The following is an 18,865-nucleotide window of genomic DNA, read 5'->3' on the forward strand; positions in this document are numbered from 1 at the left end:
AATGGCTGCTATGGCGAGTTTGGAGTTTAACGGTGTAGAAGAAACTAAATTTCTTCAAATTTTGATAGAACATACTTTAAACTATCTAGATTAATGTTAACATTCTTGATCTTGAATTTAAAAGTCATATGCTCAAATTTTAAAGATTATTTAATTTTCACTGTCCATTTTGACATAATTTATTTACTAAGTAAACGATATCGAAAAAAACTAAAATTTTATTCTTAAGAACTTTATATACCCTAGATCATATTTAATAGTGTGGATCGTTAATTTGAACACTCTGAGATCGAAAACAAGACTATAGTACCGTAGCTCCGATACTGTAAATAGTATAATAGCCTAATTCTATATATATATATATATATATATATATAGAGTCCGGCTACTATGCTATTAATAGCATAAAGCACTTGGTGTTACCAAGTTTTCTGCCATTAGATCTATCCTTTTAATCATTTTCACCTGTTAGATTATACTATTCAACTAACCACCTACTCAACTCTAGGGGGCCCACATCATCCTAACCATACATCTCTTAATCCAATGGCCAAAAACTTGGTAGCACTAATGACTTGGTGCTATTAATAGCATAGTAGCCTAGTTATATATATATATATATATATATATATATATATATATATATATAGAGTGGGCTGGTATGCTTCTGGAAGCACGGAGCCCTCCGTGCTTCCAAGTTGTTTTCGATGTTCGGACTTTCGAATCGACGAACGGCTCCGTTAGAGTTGATCTAAAGTGTTTGAAGTATCTAGAAAGTAAATTTTGTGATTTTTCGATATCATTTGCCTAGTGATCGAAGGGCTCAAAATTAATAATTTTAATGGCCGTGGTGAGCCGTTTGCAAGTTTAACGGTGTAGAAATATCCAAATCACATGAAATTTTGATAGAAAATTCTTTATACGATATAAAACAAGATCAATAACTTTGATCTAAAATTTTAATGTCATATCATCATATTTTGTAAGATTTTTATTTTCAACCGTTGATTTTGAGCCACTTCGATCACTAGGCAAATGATATCGAAAAATCGCAAAATTTATTTTCTAGATACTTCAAATACTCTAGATCAAGTCTAACGGAGCCGATCGTCGATTCGAAAGTCCGATCATCGAAAACAACTTGGAAGCACGGAGCGCTCCGTGCTTCCAGAAGCATACCAGACGCACTATATATATATATATATATATATATATATATATATATAGTGAGTCATTATATCTGTGAAAGCAAAAGGACTTTTCCTAAAAATATTATAAAAATGAAAATTTAGCCAAATAATCTTACTAAAATTTTATTTTCCAAATTAATTCATTTTTGCCCACATTAACGTGTGGAAAAAAAATATATAAAAAGCGGTGAACAATTTATTACTTTATGAATCTCATTAAGATCGTTTACTATTTTTAATTAACCTGTCTATTAAAAGGGTTTCAGTGTATTGGATTCAAACAAGAAAGAGAATAGCATGATTTTTTAACTCGAAGGTGGCCTCTGCAGCTCTCTCTCTCTCTCTCTCATGTATTAATTTGTATTTGTTCGACTCAAAACTCTCTAATATATGCTAATTTAGTAGTAGTTTGTTTTTTTTTTTCCTTACCCTGTGTTCATTTTTGAGTTTAAAAAGTCTGGATTTCAATTTGCACTAATCAATATGCGTTACAGCCTCCAAGATTTAACTAATTAAAGATTAGCAGCTCATTGAGTAACAGCTAGCAATATTTAGAATATGGTGGAGTAATACTATTGTTGGTTATTCATCAATTTGCCAATATATTCATAAATAACACTCTGATTATTCCAACCATGAATTAATAATACAACTAAAATGACAACATCAAGAGTATTTAATCAAACACATACTTAGGCAACATTATATCCCTTATGTTACATGCAGTGCAATCTGGGTGTCACAATCGAGTTTCAAGTCGCAGAAACAGTCTCTCTCAGTATGCAGGGCTAAGACCTTTTACACATCTGACCCTCTCCAGATCTCGGCGTGAAGCGAACATCATCGCGCGAGCCGTGTATGCAGCGACAAATTCATATGCATCTAAGATGAGGAGGGAGTTCCTTTCAGACTTGTGTTTCCTTTTCCTTTTCCTCCATGGAAGCTTCAGCCCCATTGCTTGCTTCTATTTTGCTGTGTAATGCCTCCATCCTCTTCCCCCAAAGAACATTGTAGAGGCCCCCAACCAAAAGTATTCCACCTAAGACACTGCAAAAATAGAGGTATTAGAGTGCTTGAATAGGAATCATGCTAATTTGAGTGGTGAATAGGAAATTGAAGAGACCTTCCAAGGCAAATTGCTTCTCCCAACAGAATTGTGGACAGTATGATTGTGATGACTAGAGTTAACGGCATCGACATGGTTAAAAACACCGGGCCCTTCTTCTCTATTGTCCATGACTGCAAGTAGTGTGCAACTCCGCTTACAATGATACCCTGCAATATATCAGTGAGAGTAAATGCTTTTTGTTTCGAATAAAATATTATATAAACGGTACTAATGTTCAAGTAACAGCAATTAGCGGTGCAGCGCTATTGTTCGATCATGTGAACACTACCCAGTTTAAATGAACCTGGTCTTTCAATGACAATTCATGTTTTTGTTAATATTACTACCCAAAACAGCTTGTGAAGAATCTCTTACACAGTAAATCACCGAGATGAGGGTTACATCCAAGCCAATCTTCCATCTAGAGAAATCCCTCTCAATGATTAAAGCTAAAAAGAAAGATTGAATGGTCGAAAAGAGGCACTGAAGAGCAGTATTAAGAAGCTTAGAAGGATACTCCAACAACAAAGGTCCCTGCAAGAAATTCCAATACATATTTAGTTTGCACTGAACAAATCTGGAAACATTTATGGTATAAGATGCTTTATTCTGTTCATCATGGTGACGCCTTAAGCCTTCTTCCTATTTACGCTTTTTATTAGAATTATTACTTTAAGGCGAATAGTATAAGATGCTTTATTCCCACCATCATTGTTTTTCCTTAAGCCTTCAGACTATTTACGCTTTTTTATTAGAAAAATAGTTTAAGAAAGGGTAAACTTCATATACCACCTCTATGATTTCGCACTTTCTCACTTTACTACCCTGTGGTTTAAAATGTATCAATTTAGTGTCATGTGGTTTCATTTTTATCTTTTCGTCAACTTCTCCGTTAATATTTCGTTAAATTATATGCAAAATATTTTAGATACTCCACATAGGTTTATCGAATATTCAATTTAATACCCTTTAGTTTTAACTTTGTCACTGATTTAACAAAAAAAATTAGTGAAATCAATAATAAAAAAATAAAAATGAAACCACAAGACACTAAATTGATACATTTTAAACCACATGGTACTAAAGTGAGAAAGTGTGAAACCACAGGGGTGGTATTTTAAGTTTTTCCTTTAAGAAAAATAGTGTAAGATGCTTTATTCCCATCATCATTGTTTTTCCTTAAGCCTTCTGCTTATTCACCTCGACCACTTTTGGTTTTCCAAAGAGTTAATACTTTTGGAAACCAATATCAGAGTCCAAGAAGAAATTTTCTCTCTAGCGTAACCTCATATTACAGAGTAAGCATTAAGTTCAGAAAAGTCATTTTGAAAGAAAAGGTCCCTTAACAAGTCATACTCTTAACTTCATACTCAAACAAAATGGTGATGAGAAAAAACATCAAGGCAAGTCTTATTCTATTTCCATAAGACTACATAAATATGGAAATTCTTATAATACGTATAAATATACCTGGAGCACTGCCCACAAAGCCCATGCTGCAGTGCTCATGACCATGAGGAAAACTCCCAAGACCCATGACTTTTTAGAGTGGGTCGAAGAAGCTCCATGAGTGCGACTCCCTGTATGATGAAGAAGGTAGCGATGAGTGAAGAGTTTCAGCTCAGGCCCTTGGTAGAGGGCCAATGTTATCACACCTGCCAAGCAGAGCACAATTCCTGAGGTTTTCACCATTCCATGCATCCTATTTAACTTGACAGTTTCCATCCTGCCATGCAAAGAATTTCACATTCAAAGGTTAGTGCAAATATCCTTTGGTTAGCGCTGTCGCCTAGCTCTGTGAGAGAGAGAGAGAGAGAGAGAGAGAAGCATGAGACAGATTGAACCTAAGCTTGAGATCTTTAAATGGGTATTCAGATTGCATGATTACCATGAAAATTCATTACCTTTCTAAATGAGCTCTTGTTATTTTAGGATGGAAAGTGGAATTGGACAGTTAAAGTTTGTGAATCCAACAATAGTAAAGCTATCACACATGCCTGTATAGCTCACAAGTGATGAAGGCCCAGCTAGAGATTTTCGCACAAGTGCTGTTTTGGCAGAGTTATTTTAAGAAGCACTAGAAGCTTTTTTTTTATTAACATTGTTTTAAAGTTTGCTACATCATTAGCACAATTATTTGATGAATTTTGCATTTCAATATCTCAAAAATAATGAGAATGCATTTAAAAAAAGAAGAATTATGTGCAAAACATGAGATTTTCTTACCTAAATAGAACAGCCAAAATGAAGGCAATCACGGGCATGATGTTGAACATTGCAGATGCTGAGGTTGCAGTAGTATAATTGAGACCAATGTTGTAAATGTTTATCGATCCAGAAATCCTAGCCAATAAGGAAAAAAAATTTATATAAAAAGCAATATGGTGGTACATGATAAAATCAAAAAATGTGGACTTCACAAAACTATAGTAAGAGAAAAAAAAAAAGGGAGAGAGAGAGAGAGAGAGGCTTCCCAGTGCAACAGAATCAGAAGCTTCAAATTGAAACTTCTGCTTATGTGACAATTCCAAGATTTGGAATAGTCCTATATATAAGGTATTGTAGAGTTAAACCTCTTAACCTAACTATAATATTTTAGACGTTGGCTAGACCTAAAGAGATTAAGAGGGTTGAGTGAGCTTAGGGCTAAAATAGTTTTAGGATAGGGGACCCCCTTAATAGCGGGATATCACAGTTGGTATCGAACCCAATTATCAATCAAAAGTATGAGATGAATCTCAGCTGTGCCAAAGTCATACAGCGGGCAAGAACGCGGCTTCCCAGCTAGTGACCATTGTAGATGGAGCGTGGCTCCTTCTAAGGTTGATTAAGACTAGCGAGATGTCTCATATCGCCTGGTGCTTGTGAGTCTACTTGAACCTAACGAGGATGTCAGGTCATAAAAAGAGGGAGAATTGTGAAACGCCTAGGATTTGGAAGAGTCCTATATATAAGGTATAGTAAGGCACCTAGTAATAGCATTTTGCGCGATAAATACTCTCAAAGATGTTAAGAGGGTTGAGCAAGCTTAGGGCTAGAGTGGTACTAGTATGGGCGACCCCCCTGGGAAGCAGAGCGTCATAGCTTATGGGGATTAGAAACTCAAAGCAGTTTTCTGCCAGAGCAAAACTCTAAATCTTTCACTTGTTAAATGATTAACTGCTAGTTCTCACATGAAGCTGTTCCAGAAGCTAGATTAAATGGACACTTACCCACAAAAGGCAAGTGCAAAGATCTTGAGTGCAACCATATATTGCAGTGGTGGAGCTCTTTTCCTACATAGCAGAGAAACCTCAAAGAATTCTTACACGAAAAAAAAGAAGAGAAGTGTAGGAACATACAAAGATGAATAACACGGACCTTTCAAGTAGAAAAGCAACAGGAACTAAGAAGAGAGTTGCCACTGATTGCCTATAGAACACAAAAACAGAAGTGCTCATGCCTTCGTTGAAGGTGGCCTTCATAAGTATCTGCATGACTGCATATATTAACCTAATGAGAAAGACAGCACCATATGCTTTTGTATTGCTCATTACTATGCTAATATTGTAGGAGTTTCTTAGGATTAGTTGGCTAGTAGAACGAGAGTGGCAGGTTTGAATCGGTTCCCGGTTGGGGGGGGGGGGTGTATATAAATCGACAATCGACAATATTGCAAGGAAAACGTAACAGATATAAGGAAAAGTGAAGTGGATTTAATCAGATTCCATGATAGTGACAACTTTTGGATGCACTACTGTATATTGTGCACATCCAGGAGCATTCCCTTTCCAAAATAAAAGGAACCTCTAGTGAAGCATCCATTATCAGTTAGGAGTTAAATGAAGCACCATACCTCACTATGTGATTGCAACCTCCAGAAATAGAATTCTATGTTGGTTAGAGCTTATGACTTTTATGACGAAGTGCTCAGAATAGCAAAATATCAAGCAGCAGATTTAGTCATGTGTGATGAACCGCACAAGACAAAAAAGCAAAAAAAAATTCATGTTAATGACAAGGAAAAGATTGACGAAAATAAAAATATAGAAGTGCCAATCGGGAAGTTCATCCAAATTAGCCTTAGAAGAGTGAAAAAGAGATAAGAAATACAAGAATAGATAAATCAAGGAAAACGGATCAAAAAGATCATGTATAGTCATGACCGCCCATAGTGGATTCCGGCATGAACATTAAACATCCTTTCTTTATCAAAAGCAGGGTCCAATAGCTTTATAGTTGCTATCCTTGCAGACAGAATAAGATCTTCATAGTGGCTCGTAAAATAAGCAGTAAAACTACAGGAAAAAGAAATATATCTAAAAAATCATCTATCATTACATTCATCAGGTGGGATGCAAGTATGGGCACAGTAGTGATGCAATTCTCTATTAAGATAGTGCCAAAAAAATGTTATTGATATCTATGCCCCCAGCATAGCGCTTTGCAGGCCTTGGATCATTGACTCTGTCTAACAAAAATTGAGAAGACATAATATCCAAATATTTGTGGTTCGAGTTCTCGCATGTGAGGGAAAAAAAAAAAAAAAAACTGAATGCCTGTAGACAAAACCTTTACTCCTAAGAGCTATTTAAAGGGACAAGTTTAACAAACAATCATTTGAAGTTTTGAACATCAGCAAAACAGAAAATAGAAAACAATAGCAAATTATCCGATTAATACAGCACAGGAAAGGAAGCGCAACCCATAAATCTTTCACCACAAGCATTCTATAAAACACACGAAAAGAATAATCACTCACCCATTAATATGTAAAATACTTAAGTGAACTTACAATGTAGTTACACACAGAGAAGTACATAAGGGAAACCAATATAAGTGCTACTACAAGGTATGTCTCATGAAGTGGTTTCGTATTTTATGACACCAACAAGGCGAAAGTTTCTAATCAAACTAATTTGCCGAACCATAAATAGCAAGAATTGGATAGTTACTCATCGGATTAAGTGGAACTGTTACCTACAAAAGAGCATGAGGTGCCAAGAGCATGAAAAATCCCAGTGGCACAAACTAAACTATCAGTAATTACATCATTGGAAAGAAATGATAACAGAAAGAAGATAAACTAACAGCCCTAGAAGAACTAGTAAAAAAGGAGTTTGTAAGGAGATTATTACAAACCTTAGAAGCTCGGTGACTTTTGCTACATCTGAAGTGCTGCACCTTCACAAGAGAGGTAACAACCTCAACTTGCCAGCTTCTATTCATGAAATTACACCAGTCTAAGTCACCCATCCAATCAATTTTTTCACTCAAAAAGAGAAAAGTTTACCTCTGCCTCTTTCCTGAACAGACCTGCCCTAACTATAGAATATCTCCAACTAGTGCATGCCAATGTGAAATATTTTTTAAAACAAAAAACTTTTCTTATTCATATATGTCATAGAGCAATAATAAGCCTTTCATTCTACAGTATCATTCCTCTCAAGTAGTTTCTTCATTAAATCATCCAACAATGGCAACTTCCATCTTTTCCTCATCTTTAGAAGTGATTGGGAGCATATCTAAGAAACTATCAAGTTGGTTGAGCTCAGAAAGATATTCTAAGAAGAGAGAAACAGCAGCTGTAGGCGGTATAGTGCCCTCTTTGATAATATTATTCAGCAAATTGACGGCTTGCTGAAGTTCACCTTCGCTGCAAAACTCCTGCAAGCTAGAATGACAAGTTACCAGATTGGATTGGACACAGTCCTCAGTCATTTTTCTTAAGATTTCTTTGGCTTTCTGAAGCTGCATATTTGTGCAATAACTCTTAAATAAATAGGAATATATGATGCCATCGGCTTTTACTCTGTCTTCAGGCATACATTGGAGTATTTTCTCAGCTTGTTGAAATTTCCCCATTCGGCACATTTTATTTAAAAGTATATTGTAAGTCTTCGCACTTAGCTCTTGCCCCTTATGTTCCATCTCTTCCAAAAAATATTGAGCACGATCAAGATTACCAAACCTATACAAGCTAAAAACCAACGTAGTATAAATAACTGAATTCGGTTCAACACCATGTTTTTCCATATCACTTAGTAGCCCTTCTGCAGCCTCAAACTTATCCATTTCACAAAAACCCTCTAGCAAGGTGGTGTATGTGATCACATCGGGCTTAAGGCCGTGTTCCCCCATATCGGTAACCAGCGCCTGCGCAGCTTCGGGTTGTCCAATCTTACAATACCCATGCATCAAGGTAGTATACAATATAACATCAGGCTTATAACCCTTGTTGGTAATATCCAAAAAAAGCTTCTTGGCTTCGTCCATTTTCCCCATTTTGCAGAAACCGCTTATCAATATATTGTACGAAACGATATCAATGGACCCACAAGCTTCCATTTTAGCAAGCAGCTCAATGGCTTCCTCCATTCTGCCTCTTCTACACAATCCATCGAGCAGCGTTCCATACATTGATTTATCGGGTATTAGACCATCTTCATTCATGCACTCCAAAAGCCTCAGCGCCTCATCTACCTTGCCGTCTCTGCAAAGCGCACCCATTATGATAGTGTTCGTAACTCTATTTGGTTTGGGACCATCGTCGAACATCTGGTGTACGATTCCTAGCGCATCTTCCATCTGCCCATTAGAGCAGAGGCCATGGATCAAAGCATTGTAAGTAATCACATTCGGAGGGACGCCCTTCTCCGACATCTCAGAAAAAAGCAATCTTGCTTGTCCCATCATCTTCTTCTGACACAACGCATCGAGGAAACACGTGTACGAGACGACATCGCCCACAACACCCACCTTACTCATTCTCCCGTAAAGAGCCTTTGCAGCATGGACCTTGCCTTCCTTACACAGCGCTGCAAGGACGCAGTTACAATTCACCTCGTTGGGTTCCAGCCCGAGCTGCAGCATCTCGTGGATGAGGGCGAGACCCCTCTCGGAGTTAGCGCAGCCGCGCGAGAGTAGGCCGATGAGCATGGAGAAGGTGTACCCGTCGGGCCTCCACCCCTCGGCGCGCATCTCCTCGAGGGCGGCCAAAGCTTCGGCCTTTTTGTCCTCGTTGCAGAGGCCCTTGATGAGGGTGTTGAAGGAGACCCGGTCGGGGCGCAACCCTCTCCGGCGCATTTCGTCGAGCACCTGGCGGGCGAGGTCGGAGCGGCGGGACTGGGCGAAGCAGTGGGCGACGATGTTGAGGGAGACGAAGTCGAGCGGGACGGCGGAGCGGCGGAGCGCGGAATAGAGGGCGGCAGCGTCGTCGAAGCGGCGGGAGCGGGAGAGGGCGGAGAGGACGAGGTTGAGAGCGGAAGCGGGGGGCGCGGGGTGACGGAGGAGGAGGGAGGCGGCAGCGGAGGGGTCGCCATGGGCGAGGTGGGAGCGCACGAGGTCGAGGAGAGGAGGAGGAGAAGGAGAAGGAGAGGGAGAGGGAGAAGGGGAGGGGACGGAGAGGGACCGGATTGTAATGGCGAGAAACGAAGAGGGGCGGAGTGCGATTTGTGGTGGTAATGGTGGTGGGTAAAGGGAGACTCTGCGGAGGGTTGAGAACATTGTTTGTTTTTGGGGTTTGGGAAACAGGGGAGATTGAAAGGGGAGACAAGTAGGAGGAGTGGAATGAGATTAAAAACCAAAGTTGATCGCTTATTTGTTATATTATCATTGGGCTTTTTTATAAAATGACCCTCTAAAAAATTATAATTGGCAAAATAACCATATGAAAATTTTATTTGTAAAACTAACCCTCCTTTCGCCACGTAGGCGCCACGTCAGGATTTTCTTATAAAGACGGTGAATCGTTCGCCGTTTTCTCTTATTTCTTTTAAAGGCGGTGAATCGTTCACAGCTTTCTTCCATTTCTTTTAAAAACGGTAAATCATTCACCGCCTTTCACTTATTTACTGTTTCTTTCTATATCTCATATAATCTTAACAATTTTTAAATTCTAATAATTTATCCATATAATTTCATATAAAAGCAGTTAAGATTATATGAAATTACATATATAAATTATTAGGATTTAAAAATTGTTAAGATTATATATAATTTGTTTGAATTTTTATGTGATTGTTAGGATTATATATAGAATATAGAAAATAACAGTAAATAAGTTATGGGAGAAAGCGGTGAATGATTCACCGTCTTTAAAAGAAATAGGAGAAGACGGTGAACGATTCACCGTCTTTAAAAGAAATGGGAAAACGCGTTGAACGATTCACCGTCTTTAAAAAATTCTAAAAAAGATGGTTAGTTTTACAAATAAAATTTTGAGTAAATTATTTCGCAAATTTTAAAATTTTAGAGGGTTATTTTATAAAAAAGTCCTTATCATTTATTTATTTATTCTTAAGGGCTCTTTGAATTGCACGAAATTTGAAGCATACAAAAAGTATCATTTTTAAGTATTTTGAATAGTGCAGTTGAACTCTAAAGATTACTGCTGCTCAATGTGTAATCTACTAAATTTTTTCTCGAAAAATGTAATATTTTGTGTGTGGTTGAAAATCACATTCTCTCTACAATGCCCGATTTCAATGACATTTTGTGAGATTTGTGTGACGCATTTTTCAATAATTTAAATAGTTTTGCAATAATTACAAACTTCAGCTTTTAAATTCATTTTAGAATTTAAAGGTTGGGCCATTTGGGGTTGAGTTTTTTTTTATAAAAAAAAGACTTGGATTAGTCATCGATTGATTCTTCTTAATTTCTTCCAAACTTTAAAAGGAAAGAGACATAAAATATATTTAATTATTTTTTGACATTTGATTATTTTCTTATACCACGTGGTTTACATCATTATCATTGAAATTACTATTTGACGCATTCAAACTCCTAAACATTGATCATGATTCTAACATCACTTATTCTCGTTCTTTTCAACCCGATATCTCTTTTATAATGTCAAAAAACTACAACTTTATTATTGCAATTAACTAATTTCAGCATATGAAAAACACATAAATATATGGCTTATCGGTTATTTATTGTCTCAATAATTGTATGTTGTGACCGTATATTCTAACAAATGCCAAACTGGCTCTTAGATTGGATTTCTTTACTAATTTGAAATCATGGGTGAATTCAAATAAAAATTGCAAACTTTCGATCAACACAATCAAAATTTAAATTTTGTGAATCTTTTTAAGTGTACGAAATCAGGACAATGAACTCTACGTGAAATTCTCTGAGTAAACGACGAGTGGATAAAACACATAACTCCAAACACATCCTTACAAATGCCTTCCCCATATATAATCAACCAAAGAAAAATTCTAATAAATGACAAAAAAAAGAAAAAGAAAAAGAAAAAACCTTATAATAAGATAATGAAAACATAAGAGAATATAACTACCAATAACTAACTACTCCCCATAGATCTCATAACACATGTTCTCTCACCTTTCCTTTTGTGAGGCCCACTCACTCATCTTCACCGATCCCTAAATTTTAGCCAATTCCATGATCAAAACCCCCCTAAAAATGGCAAAAACTCACATTTTTATTCCCCAACCAACCGAGTTGCTCGGCTTTGGAATTGGTCTTTGTCCCCAACACATACGCAGATTAATTAAAAAATAAAAAAAAACACATATACTCATTGTTTATTTATTTATTATTTAATTTAAGCATGTAATTAAATTACGGCCCCAACCCACCATCTCCAACGCGGAGCCATGAATCGTGCGGAGCTCCAACCCTAGCTTTTATTGGCGAGGCTACCCCTCTCCTTCCCCGCTTCTTCTTCTTCCTCCTCCTCCCTCTCCCTCCCCCCAACCTCAATCGATCTCTCCTGCTTCTCCTCACGGAGCTGTATTTGGGGGCCCTTTTCGATCGAGAAGAGGAAAAAAGGAGGGGCTTTTGAGGTTGGGGGGGAGATTTTTGGGGGGATTTTTGGGAGTTGGGGGTTTTGGAGAGGGGATGTGGAGGGATAGCGGAGCTCCGACGGATTCGTTCTACGCTGTTCGGCCCGAGTGCGCCGATGTCCCCAAGACCAAGTTTAAGATCAAGGTGTGATTTTTTTTTTCTTTTTGCACTTTTAAGTGTTTGTTTCATAGATTAGTTTTTTTTTTTTTTTTTTTTTTTTTGCATATTCTCCTAATTTGATTAATTTTTCTTTTTTTTTTAATGTAGTTAATGAAGATGATTATATTTGTTTGTGGCACATTTATCATGTTACAATTTTTGTTTTTTCTTCTTTCATGTAATGCATTTGATCTGCAGCATGAACTGGGTGCTAAATTAATAAGCGCCGCTGCATTTAGTAACTTCAATTCATGCTGTTCTATGCAAATTAGAAACTTATTCTTCTAAACTTTCAAAGTATTATTTTTTTCTCCATCTTAAGAATTAGAAATGGAAGGATTTTACCTTTTTCGGGTTATAGAATCATGCTTGAATGAAGAGGGATGCCTAGTTTAACTTTTATTACATGAATACTGATCGTGGATATTGTGCCCATTTGTTGATCTCACTAAAATAGCAAGTGTGCTTGGATGAAGCCTCTTCCTTTAGTCAAAACATAAAAGTTGTGAAATTGTAATCTATTTTGTTAAAGATAATGAATTTGGACTGCAACTTATGAGTCTTGATCCATTTTAGGAATGTCGTATTTGTGGAGTATTTATTGTCCTATTCTCATTGCGCAGGCTGGGAAAACACTGAGCGCACGCAGATGGCAAGCAGCATTTAGCCCCGAAGGTCATTTGGATATTGGCTCCGTCCTTGGCCGAATACAGCGAGGAGTATGTCGATTCCTATATTCTACTTGTTTGCGAAGCATTGAAGTTTATCTCTATTCGATTAAGTTATTCATTATATACAGTTATACAGTTATACACATTGTTCTATCCACCCTTTCCATGTTGACCACTTTTATTTTGACACGCACTTAACCTATTTCAACCTATCAGCAGGCTTACTCCTTTTCTTTTTTTATGCATAATATCCTAAAATGTTTCCAAACATCTGAGCTTTTGATGATATGCTTACCGTACATGGCGATAGGCGGGCCGATAGTGTTATTGCATTTCATTGCGCTTTCCTTTTCCTCATTTTCTGGATTGTCGTTTGTTGTTCTACGTAAGTTTTCATGGAATTGTAGCTTAAAGATTTTAATCGCTTTCTTTTCTTTTGTTAGGGTGTTCATCCTTCAATTAGAGGAGAGGTTTGGGAGTTTTTACTTGGCTGTTTTGAGCCTAAGAGTACCTTTGATGAGCGAGAGCAGCTGAGACAAAAGCGGAGGTATCTCTCTTCCTAATTCATAGAAAATGACACTACTTAATCGGAGATAATCATGTTGCTTTCATTACGCAGTATCATGATCTCTCTAGGTGTTTTATTAGTCGACTTAAATATACACAAAATCCCTCGGATAAAATGTATGGAATAGTCCCTGCGTCGTCCTGCTGTTTCTACTTACTCCTTGAACTTTTTATATAAACACTTCAGCCTATGAACTTTCTAATATATTGCAACTTCACCGCAGACTGTTAGAGAAAATCTGGCCGCATGATCTTGTTTCTATAAAATGACCTTTCTAACCCTGCTTCAAATAAACCGAAACACGTCATTTTGTAGAAGGGGTGAACTATCTATGCAAAAATCTATGATGAAGTATCTTACCAATTTTTTTTTCACCCAGATAAATTTTATTCTTTTCTCATGCAGAGTGCAATACGCGAGATGGAAGGAAGAATGCAAGGAAATGGATTCTCATGTTGGTAGCGGCAGAATAATTACGGCTCCAATTATTACCGAAGATGGTGAACCCATTCAAGACCCCTTGGTTCTCCTTGAAGCCAATCCTGACCAAGTTAACTCAAATGATTCTGTGAGTTCCAGCAATGAGACAAGAGAGAACTGGGAAAGTTTTGGAGGTCATGTACAATTGGATAGGCTAGTTATTGATTGGAAGCTTACTCTACATCAAATTGGTAAGCATCAAGGCTAAAGGGTTGTTTACATTTGTTTTTACTTGTTCGCAGTTAGAGAATATAAATTTGATAGACAGAATATTGTGAATGAAAATAAATTTTCAACATAGTTAATTGGTGAACAGTTATTACGCATCTACTATGCATGCTATTCTTTATATTTTGCCAGTCAAACTTTTACTCATTTTAGACACATTAGCATACAATGGTGCATGGCCTCAAATTTGGGTTGAATGTGTTATATCTTGCGAAAATCAAGAATCTAGCTGATCTTTCTCTCTCTATCTCTCTCTCTCTCAATTCTTTTTCTCATGAAAAATTGAAATTATGATAGGTCTTGATGTGCTACGTACCGACAGGACACTAGAGTTCTATGAGAATAAAGAAAACCTCTCAAAGCTTTGGGATATTCTGGCTGTTTATGCCTGGATTGACAAAGATGTTGGCTACTGTCAAGGTGAGGAGATGGTGAATTTAGGAAAAAGTCCTGCTTAATTTAATTTCTAGCAAGAGCTAATATTTATTCTATCACACTTAAAACAGGAATGAGTGACCTTTGCTCCCCGATGATAGTGCTCCTTGATGATGAAGCGGATGCCTTTTGGTGCTTTGAACGCTTGATGCGCAGACTGGTATACTTTCTATCTACCTAGTTAGCTTTCTTTTTATTTTCTTTTTATTTTCTATTTGTTTTTTCAGAATATATTAATTTAATTCATTTGCTACCAAATTAGGCTAGTAAATAATATATGGTGAATTTGGTTCACTGACGCAATGATCTTTAAAGGGCTCTTATCCTAATGATGTACTGTTTAGGGTGTCATTAAAAGCATTGCTTCTTTATTAAACATAGTTCGCGAAAAGCTTCATTTCCATTGAGATCACGCAAGGAGTTAATAATTGCTATATATCTCTCTTTTTCTGCCATCTTTTTTTTTTGCTCCCAATGATCCATCATTCAAGACAGAGTTTTTAAACCAACTTTACATGGACTTGAGTTAAATTTTCTCAAGTTTTTTGGCATGTGGTTAAAATTTTTCTATTAATTTCTGCAAGTTCTATAGTATTATGATGTTCACTCGTTTGTCAAATGAGGGAATTTTGACTCATCTTATGTAAAATATCTTTTTTTTGGCTATTTTCCTCTTTGATTTGCTTTTAATCATGTGTCATTTGAATTTTGAAAATTTAAAGCGAGGAAATTTCAGATGCACAGAGAAATCTGTTGGGGTGGAGAACCAACTTCAGAGCCTGGCATCTATTACTCAAGTTCTTGACCCAAAGCTTCATCAGCACCTAGGTATGTTTTTAAACACCAGCTGTTGGATCTGATTTGCAACTAACAGCTTTATTTCTCTAAATCTAGCCAACCTGATGAGCCGATGCATTTCTTACTTTTTCTTCTTTTCTTATTTTTTTGTGCATATTGTCTAGAAAGTTTAAAATCAATCACAAGTGTGGCTCTTCCATGCCTTAGAGACAAATGCAGCTCTCAATATCGGAACTTATCATTATGTGTACTGTTTCAAACATTAGAGTTTATCATTATTTAGTCACTCAATTGTACTAACAGATGAGGTTAAATGGATGTGAGGAATTTACTTCAGTGAACAACTTAAGAATCCTCTAATAAATGTTAATTGTTTTTCTTTCTTTACTATTTTCTATTATTTTATGCCACAAGGAAAATTAGGTCATTTGACGTTTTACAGATAAATGTGGATTTTGTCAGTTTGATTGAAACTGTTTTTGTTTATTTTTCAATACAGAAACACTAGGTGGAGGTGATTATCTCTTTGCATTCCGTATGTTTATGGTGCTTTTTCGTCGAGAGTTATCATTTGGAGACTCCTTGTTCCTTTGGGAGGTATGAAGTTGTAAATTGCCATACATCTTGCAAGAATTCCACATTCATCAATTATTTGTTCTAATTCATCTTCCCCTTTTCTGTGATGTTTATGTTTATCTGCATGACATCTCAATATTCGACGTCATTTTCTACAAACTCATTTATGCAGATTTTTTTCCGAAAAGAAAATGAGAAATCTGCCCATTTCTTCATTAGGCTATAATCATATTTGAAACGTACTATTTTGTTCTTTTCACACCTGATACAAGGTTCACAAATTTAAGGAGTTACTTCATGCTGAAAATATCGAGCAAAATTAGTGCTTCTATACAGTGTTCTAAAGAACGGACCTAGTTTGTGGTTGCCAAGGTACTGCATAGCACATATGCTGTAAGAAAGTGCTTGTGGGTTCACATATGATAAAATAAGAACAGTAAATATAAAAGAATATAGGTAATAGTGATGAAAGAAAATAGACAGAATAACCAAATAAGCAAATAAACATAAAAATTTTTATGACCTACTTAAATATGTCATAGAACATTGTCATGCTATACAAAAATATGCTGCTAATGAAATAATCAATAAGCAAAATAAATTAGCCAAGTGATGTATGTCAAACTTGATACTCAACTGTCATGTCAAACTAAGCCAACTTATATTTGCTTAAAATGCATTAGTAGGTGGTTCGCTTATCAGCTTTGTATGTAACGCCTATGCTACATGCGAGTGCGGGGTATGCATGACGGTCAAGTGACTGATTCTGTATATACAGATGCTTGCACCACTTTTAGAGAGTGATTGTCATATTGGGTTTGTACAGACTTCCATGTTTTCTTGTCAAATCTTTTAATATTTTTTCTTGTAGTGTGATTACGTAGTAGTTAATGCTCTGATGCTTTATATCTGAACTTTATGTACAGATGATGTGGGCTCTAGAATATGATCCTGATATCTACTACATGTATGAAGACCCAGGAATTATTACTGAGAAAAATGAGGGGTCTAAAGGCAAAGTGAAGTCAACACGCCAGCTTGGAAAATATGAGAGGGAGAATATGAAGAACGGGGCAAAGAGTTCTGACGCCCCCCTCCCTATTTCAGTTTTTCTTGTTGCTAGTGTACTCAAGGACAAGAGTGCAAAGTTAATGACGGAAGCACGCGGCCTGGATGATGTTGTTAAAGTAAATATTTACTAAGACTATTAACATTATCTTGAAGATTTTTTAATTTTAGTTTGCACAATTTTGACGGTATATATATGAATTCAATATTGTAGAAGTAAGTTACACAAAGTAAATTGCATCATGGTCGCCCATCCTTTACATTACTAAATCTTTCTGTTTTTTTGTTTTCTTTCCACCAGTTCTAGCCGTGAGGCTAGTTAATCATCTTTCTCCCTGTTCTAGTTTATTCTTATCTATGAAGGATTTCCAAGATGGTTGCTTCTTAATTACATGGCCTAAGTTTGAACAAAGAATGATAAATTACTCTAGCTAGTAATAATGTTTCTTGACTTCATATAACATGTTTGTTTTTCTTGCAGATTTTGAATGACATATCTGGAACCTTAGATGCAAAAAAAGCTTGCATTGGTGCCATGAAACTTCATAAGAAGTACCTAAAAAAAGTAAGTTTTAATTTCGCTTCTCATGAGATTTGATCAAGTTGTTTCTATGTTTGTTATATCAATTGGCTTTATTTTTTCAATTGTCTTCGGTGTAGAAGATAGCAAAAACATAAAAATTGGCTGTCAGAGACATCTTATTGTTCAAATTTTCTATAGCCAATAACTACTAAGTTGATCTGCCAATTATCCATCCTTTTGAGACATTTCAAGTTTCAAAGTTTTTGATGATTTTCTTTGGAAAATAAAATGGTAGTAGTATACGTATAAAAAAAGTGTGTCGTTTGAAAATCCTATGAAATCGTTGATTTTCATGTAAGGACATTTAGACTTTTAGTTATTGATATTGTATAGCTTTATAATGGGGAAGTTGTTTCGGAAATTTTTTTTTCAGAGAATAGAAAAACTTTTCTGCTTATTTCTGGCTTGTTGGTGCCTGTTACCATATTATGTGGTGGAACAGAGCTTACGAATACATAGTAGTAACCTTATTATTTGAAGTTTACTTATTAGTTTTGTACTTTACTATTTCATTTCTAAAAAGGTATTATCACATAAAGCAAATTATGTTGGCTACATTGTTATTCGAGTCAGACATATCAGTATTATTTTGTATCATCAATTATAATTTTAGAGAAAGAAAAGTATTTTAAATTTGTTAGAAACTAGCATAAATTTTTCCTTTCTAATATAATGTTTTGGAAAAGGAAACTTCTTATAAATTTACTGTCAAGAGATTTTCTTTGCTTATTGTAAACAATTTTTTTTTTTTTTTTGTTGCCCTTTCATAATGTTTTGTCTGAATATCTTGAAGTTGCGACTTATGCTATTATTTTTTGCACATGCAGGCCAAGAAGCCCTAGTATTCTATTGTTGTTTCGCAATATTAATCGATCTACTATCAGTGGAATAAAAAATGCATGCTCATTTGCTCGACGATTTTCCCTGAAGGTGTTTCCGTGTATACGTCCATGTATTTTGCGTGGATCATACTTGTTGTTGAGTGCACAATTGTATGATTCTTATCAATATTTGCCAATATTCATATTTGTTATATTCATTCTATATAAAGCGATTGAACAGTCATGATGACATTAAATACTTGAAAAGTAATGTATTATTAAACACTCCTTATTTTCAATAAGAGTTGAAAATATATTGTGAATCTTTTCTATTTTCTTCGCACTTTTCTGTATGTATTTTGCTCTTCTGCAATAGATATTT

General features: G+C 36.0%; 3 protein-coding genes across 5 annotated transcripts; 1 reads left to right on the plus strand and 2 right to left on the minus strand.

Moving 5' to 3' along the window:
• Positions 1,773-7,616, minus strand: LOC109715820 (WAT1-related protein At5g64700). Of its 3 annotated transcripts, XM_020241011.1 has the most exons (8): positions 7,420-7,616; positions 5,659-5,776; positions 5,511-5,573; positions 4,525-4,641; positions 3,769-4,024; positions 2,674-2,832; positions 2,314-2,465; positions 1,773-2,237 (listed from the first exon to the last, which is right to left on the minus strand). In XM_020241011.1, the coding sequence occupies exons 2-8, from the start codon at positions 5,772-5,774 to the stop codon at positions 2,096-2,098; spliced, it is 1,005 nt and encodes a 334-aa protein (XP_020096600.1). In that variant the 5' UTR covers positions 5,775-5,776; positions 7,420-7,616; the 3' UTR covers positions 1,773-2,095. The 3 variants fall into 3 exon arrangements, with proteins under 3 accessions (XP_020096600.1, XP_020096599.1, XP_020096598.1); XM_020241010.1 differs by lacking the exon at positions 7,420-7,616 and having other exon boundaries at positions 2,701-2,832; positions 5,659-5,902; XM_020241009.1 differs by lacking the exon at positions 7,420-7,616 and having other exon boundaries at positions 5,659-5,902.
• Positions 7,644-9,847, minus strand: LOC109715819 (pentatricopeptide repeat-containing protein At1g62680, mitochondrial-like). The gene has a single exon (XM_020241008.1). The coding sequence runs from the start codon at positions 9,781-9,783 to the stop codon at positions 7,744-7,746; it is 2,040 nt and encodes a 679-aa protein (XP_020096597.1). The 5' UTR covers positions 9,784-9,847; the 3' UTR covers positions 7,644-7,743.
• LOC109714870 (TBC1 domain family member 15-like) lies at positions 11,819-18,782 on the plus strand. Its single transcript, XM_020239593.1, has 11 exons — positions 11,819-12,240; positions 12,879-12,974; positions 13,370-13,473; positions 13,900-14,165; positions 14,500-14,622; positions 14,709-14,797; positions 15,360-15,465; positions 15,935-16,032; positions 16,938-17,198; positions 17,561-17,644; positions 18,490-18,782. The coding sequence occupies exons 1-11, from the start codon at positions 12,151-12,153 to the stop codon at positions 18,502-18,504; spliced, it is 1,332 nt and encodes a 443-aa protein (XP_020095182.1). The 5' UTR covers positions 11,819-12,150; the 3' UTR covers positions 18,505-18,782.

The sequence above is a fragment of the Ananas comosus genome, linkage group 9 (genome assembly GCF_001540865.1).
Source record: "Ananas comosus cultivar F153 linkage group 9, ASM154086v1, whole genome shotgun sequence".
NCBI lineage: Eukaryota > Viridiplantae > Streptophyta > Magnoliopsida > Poales > Bromeliaceae > Ananas > Ananas comosus.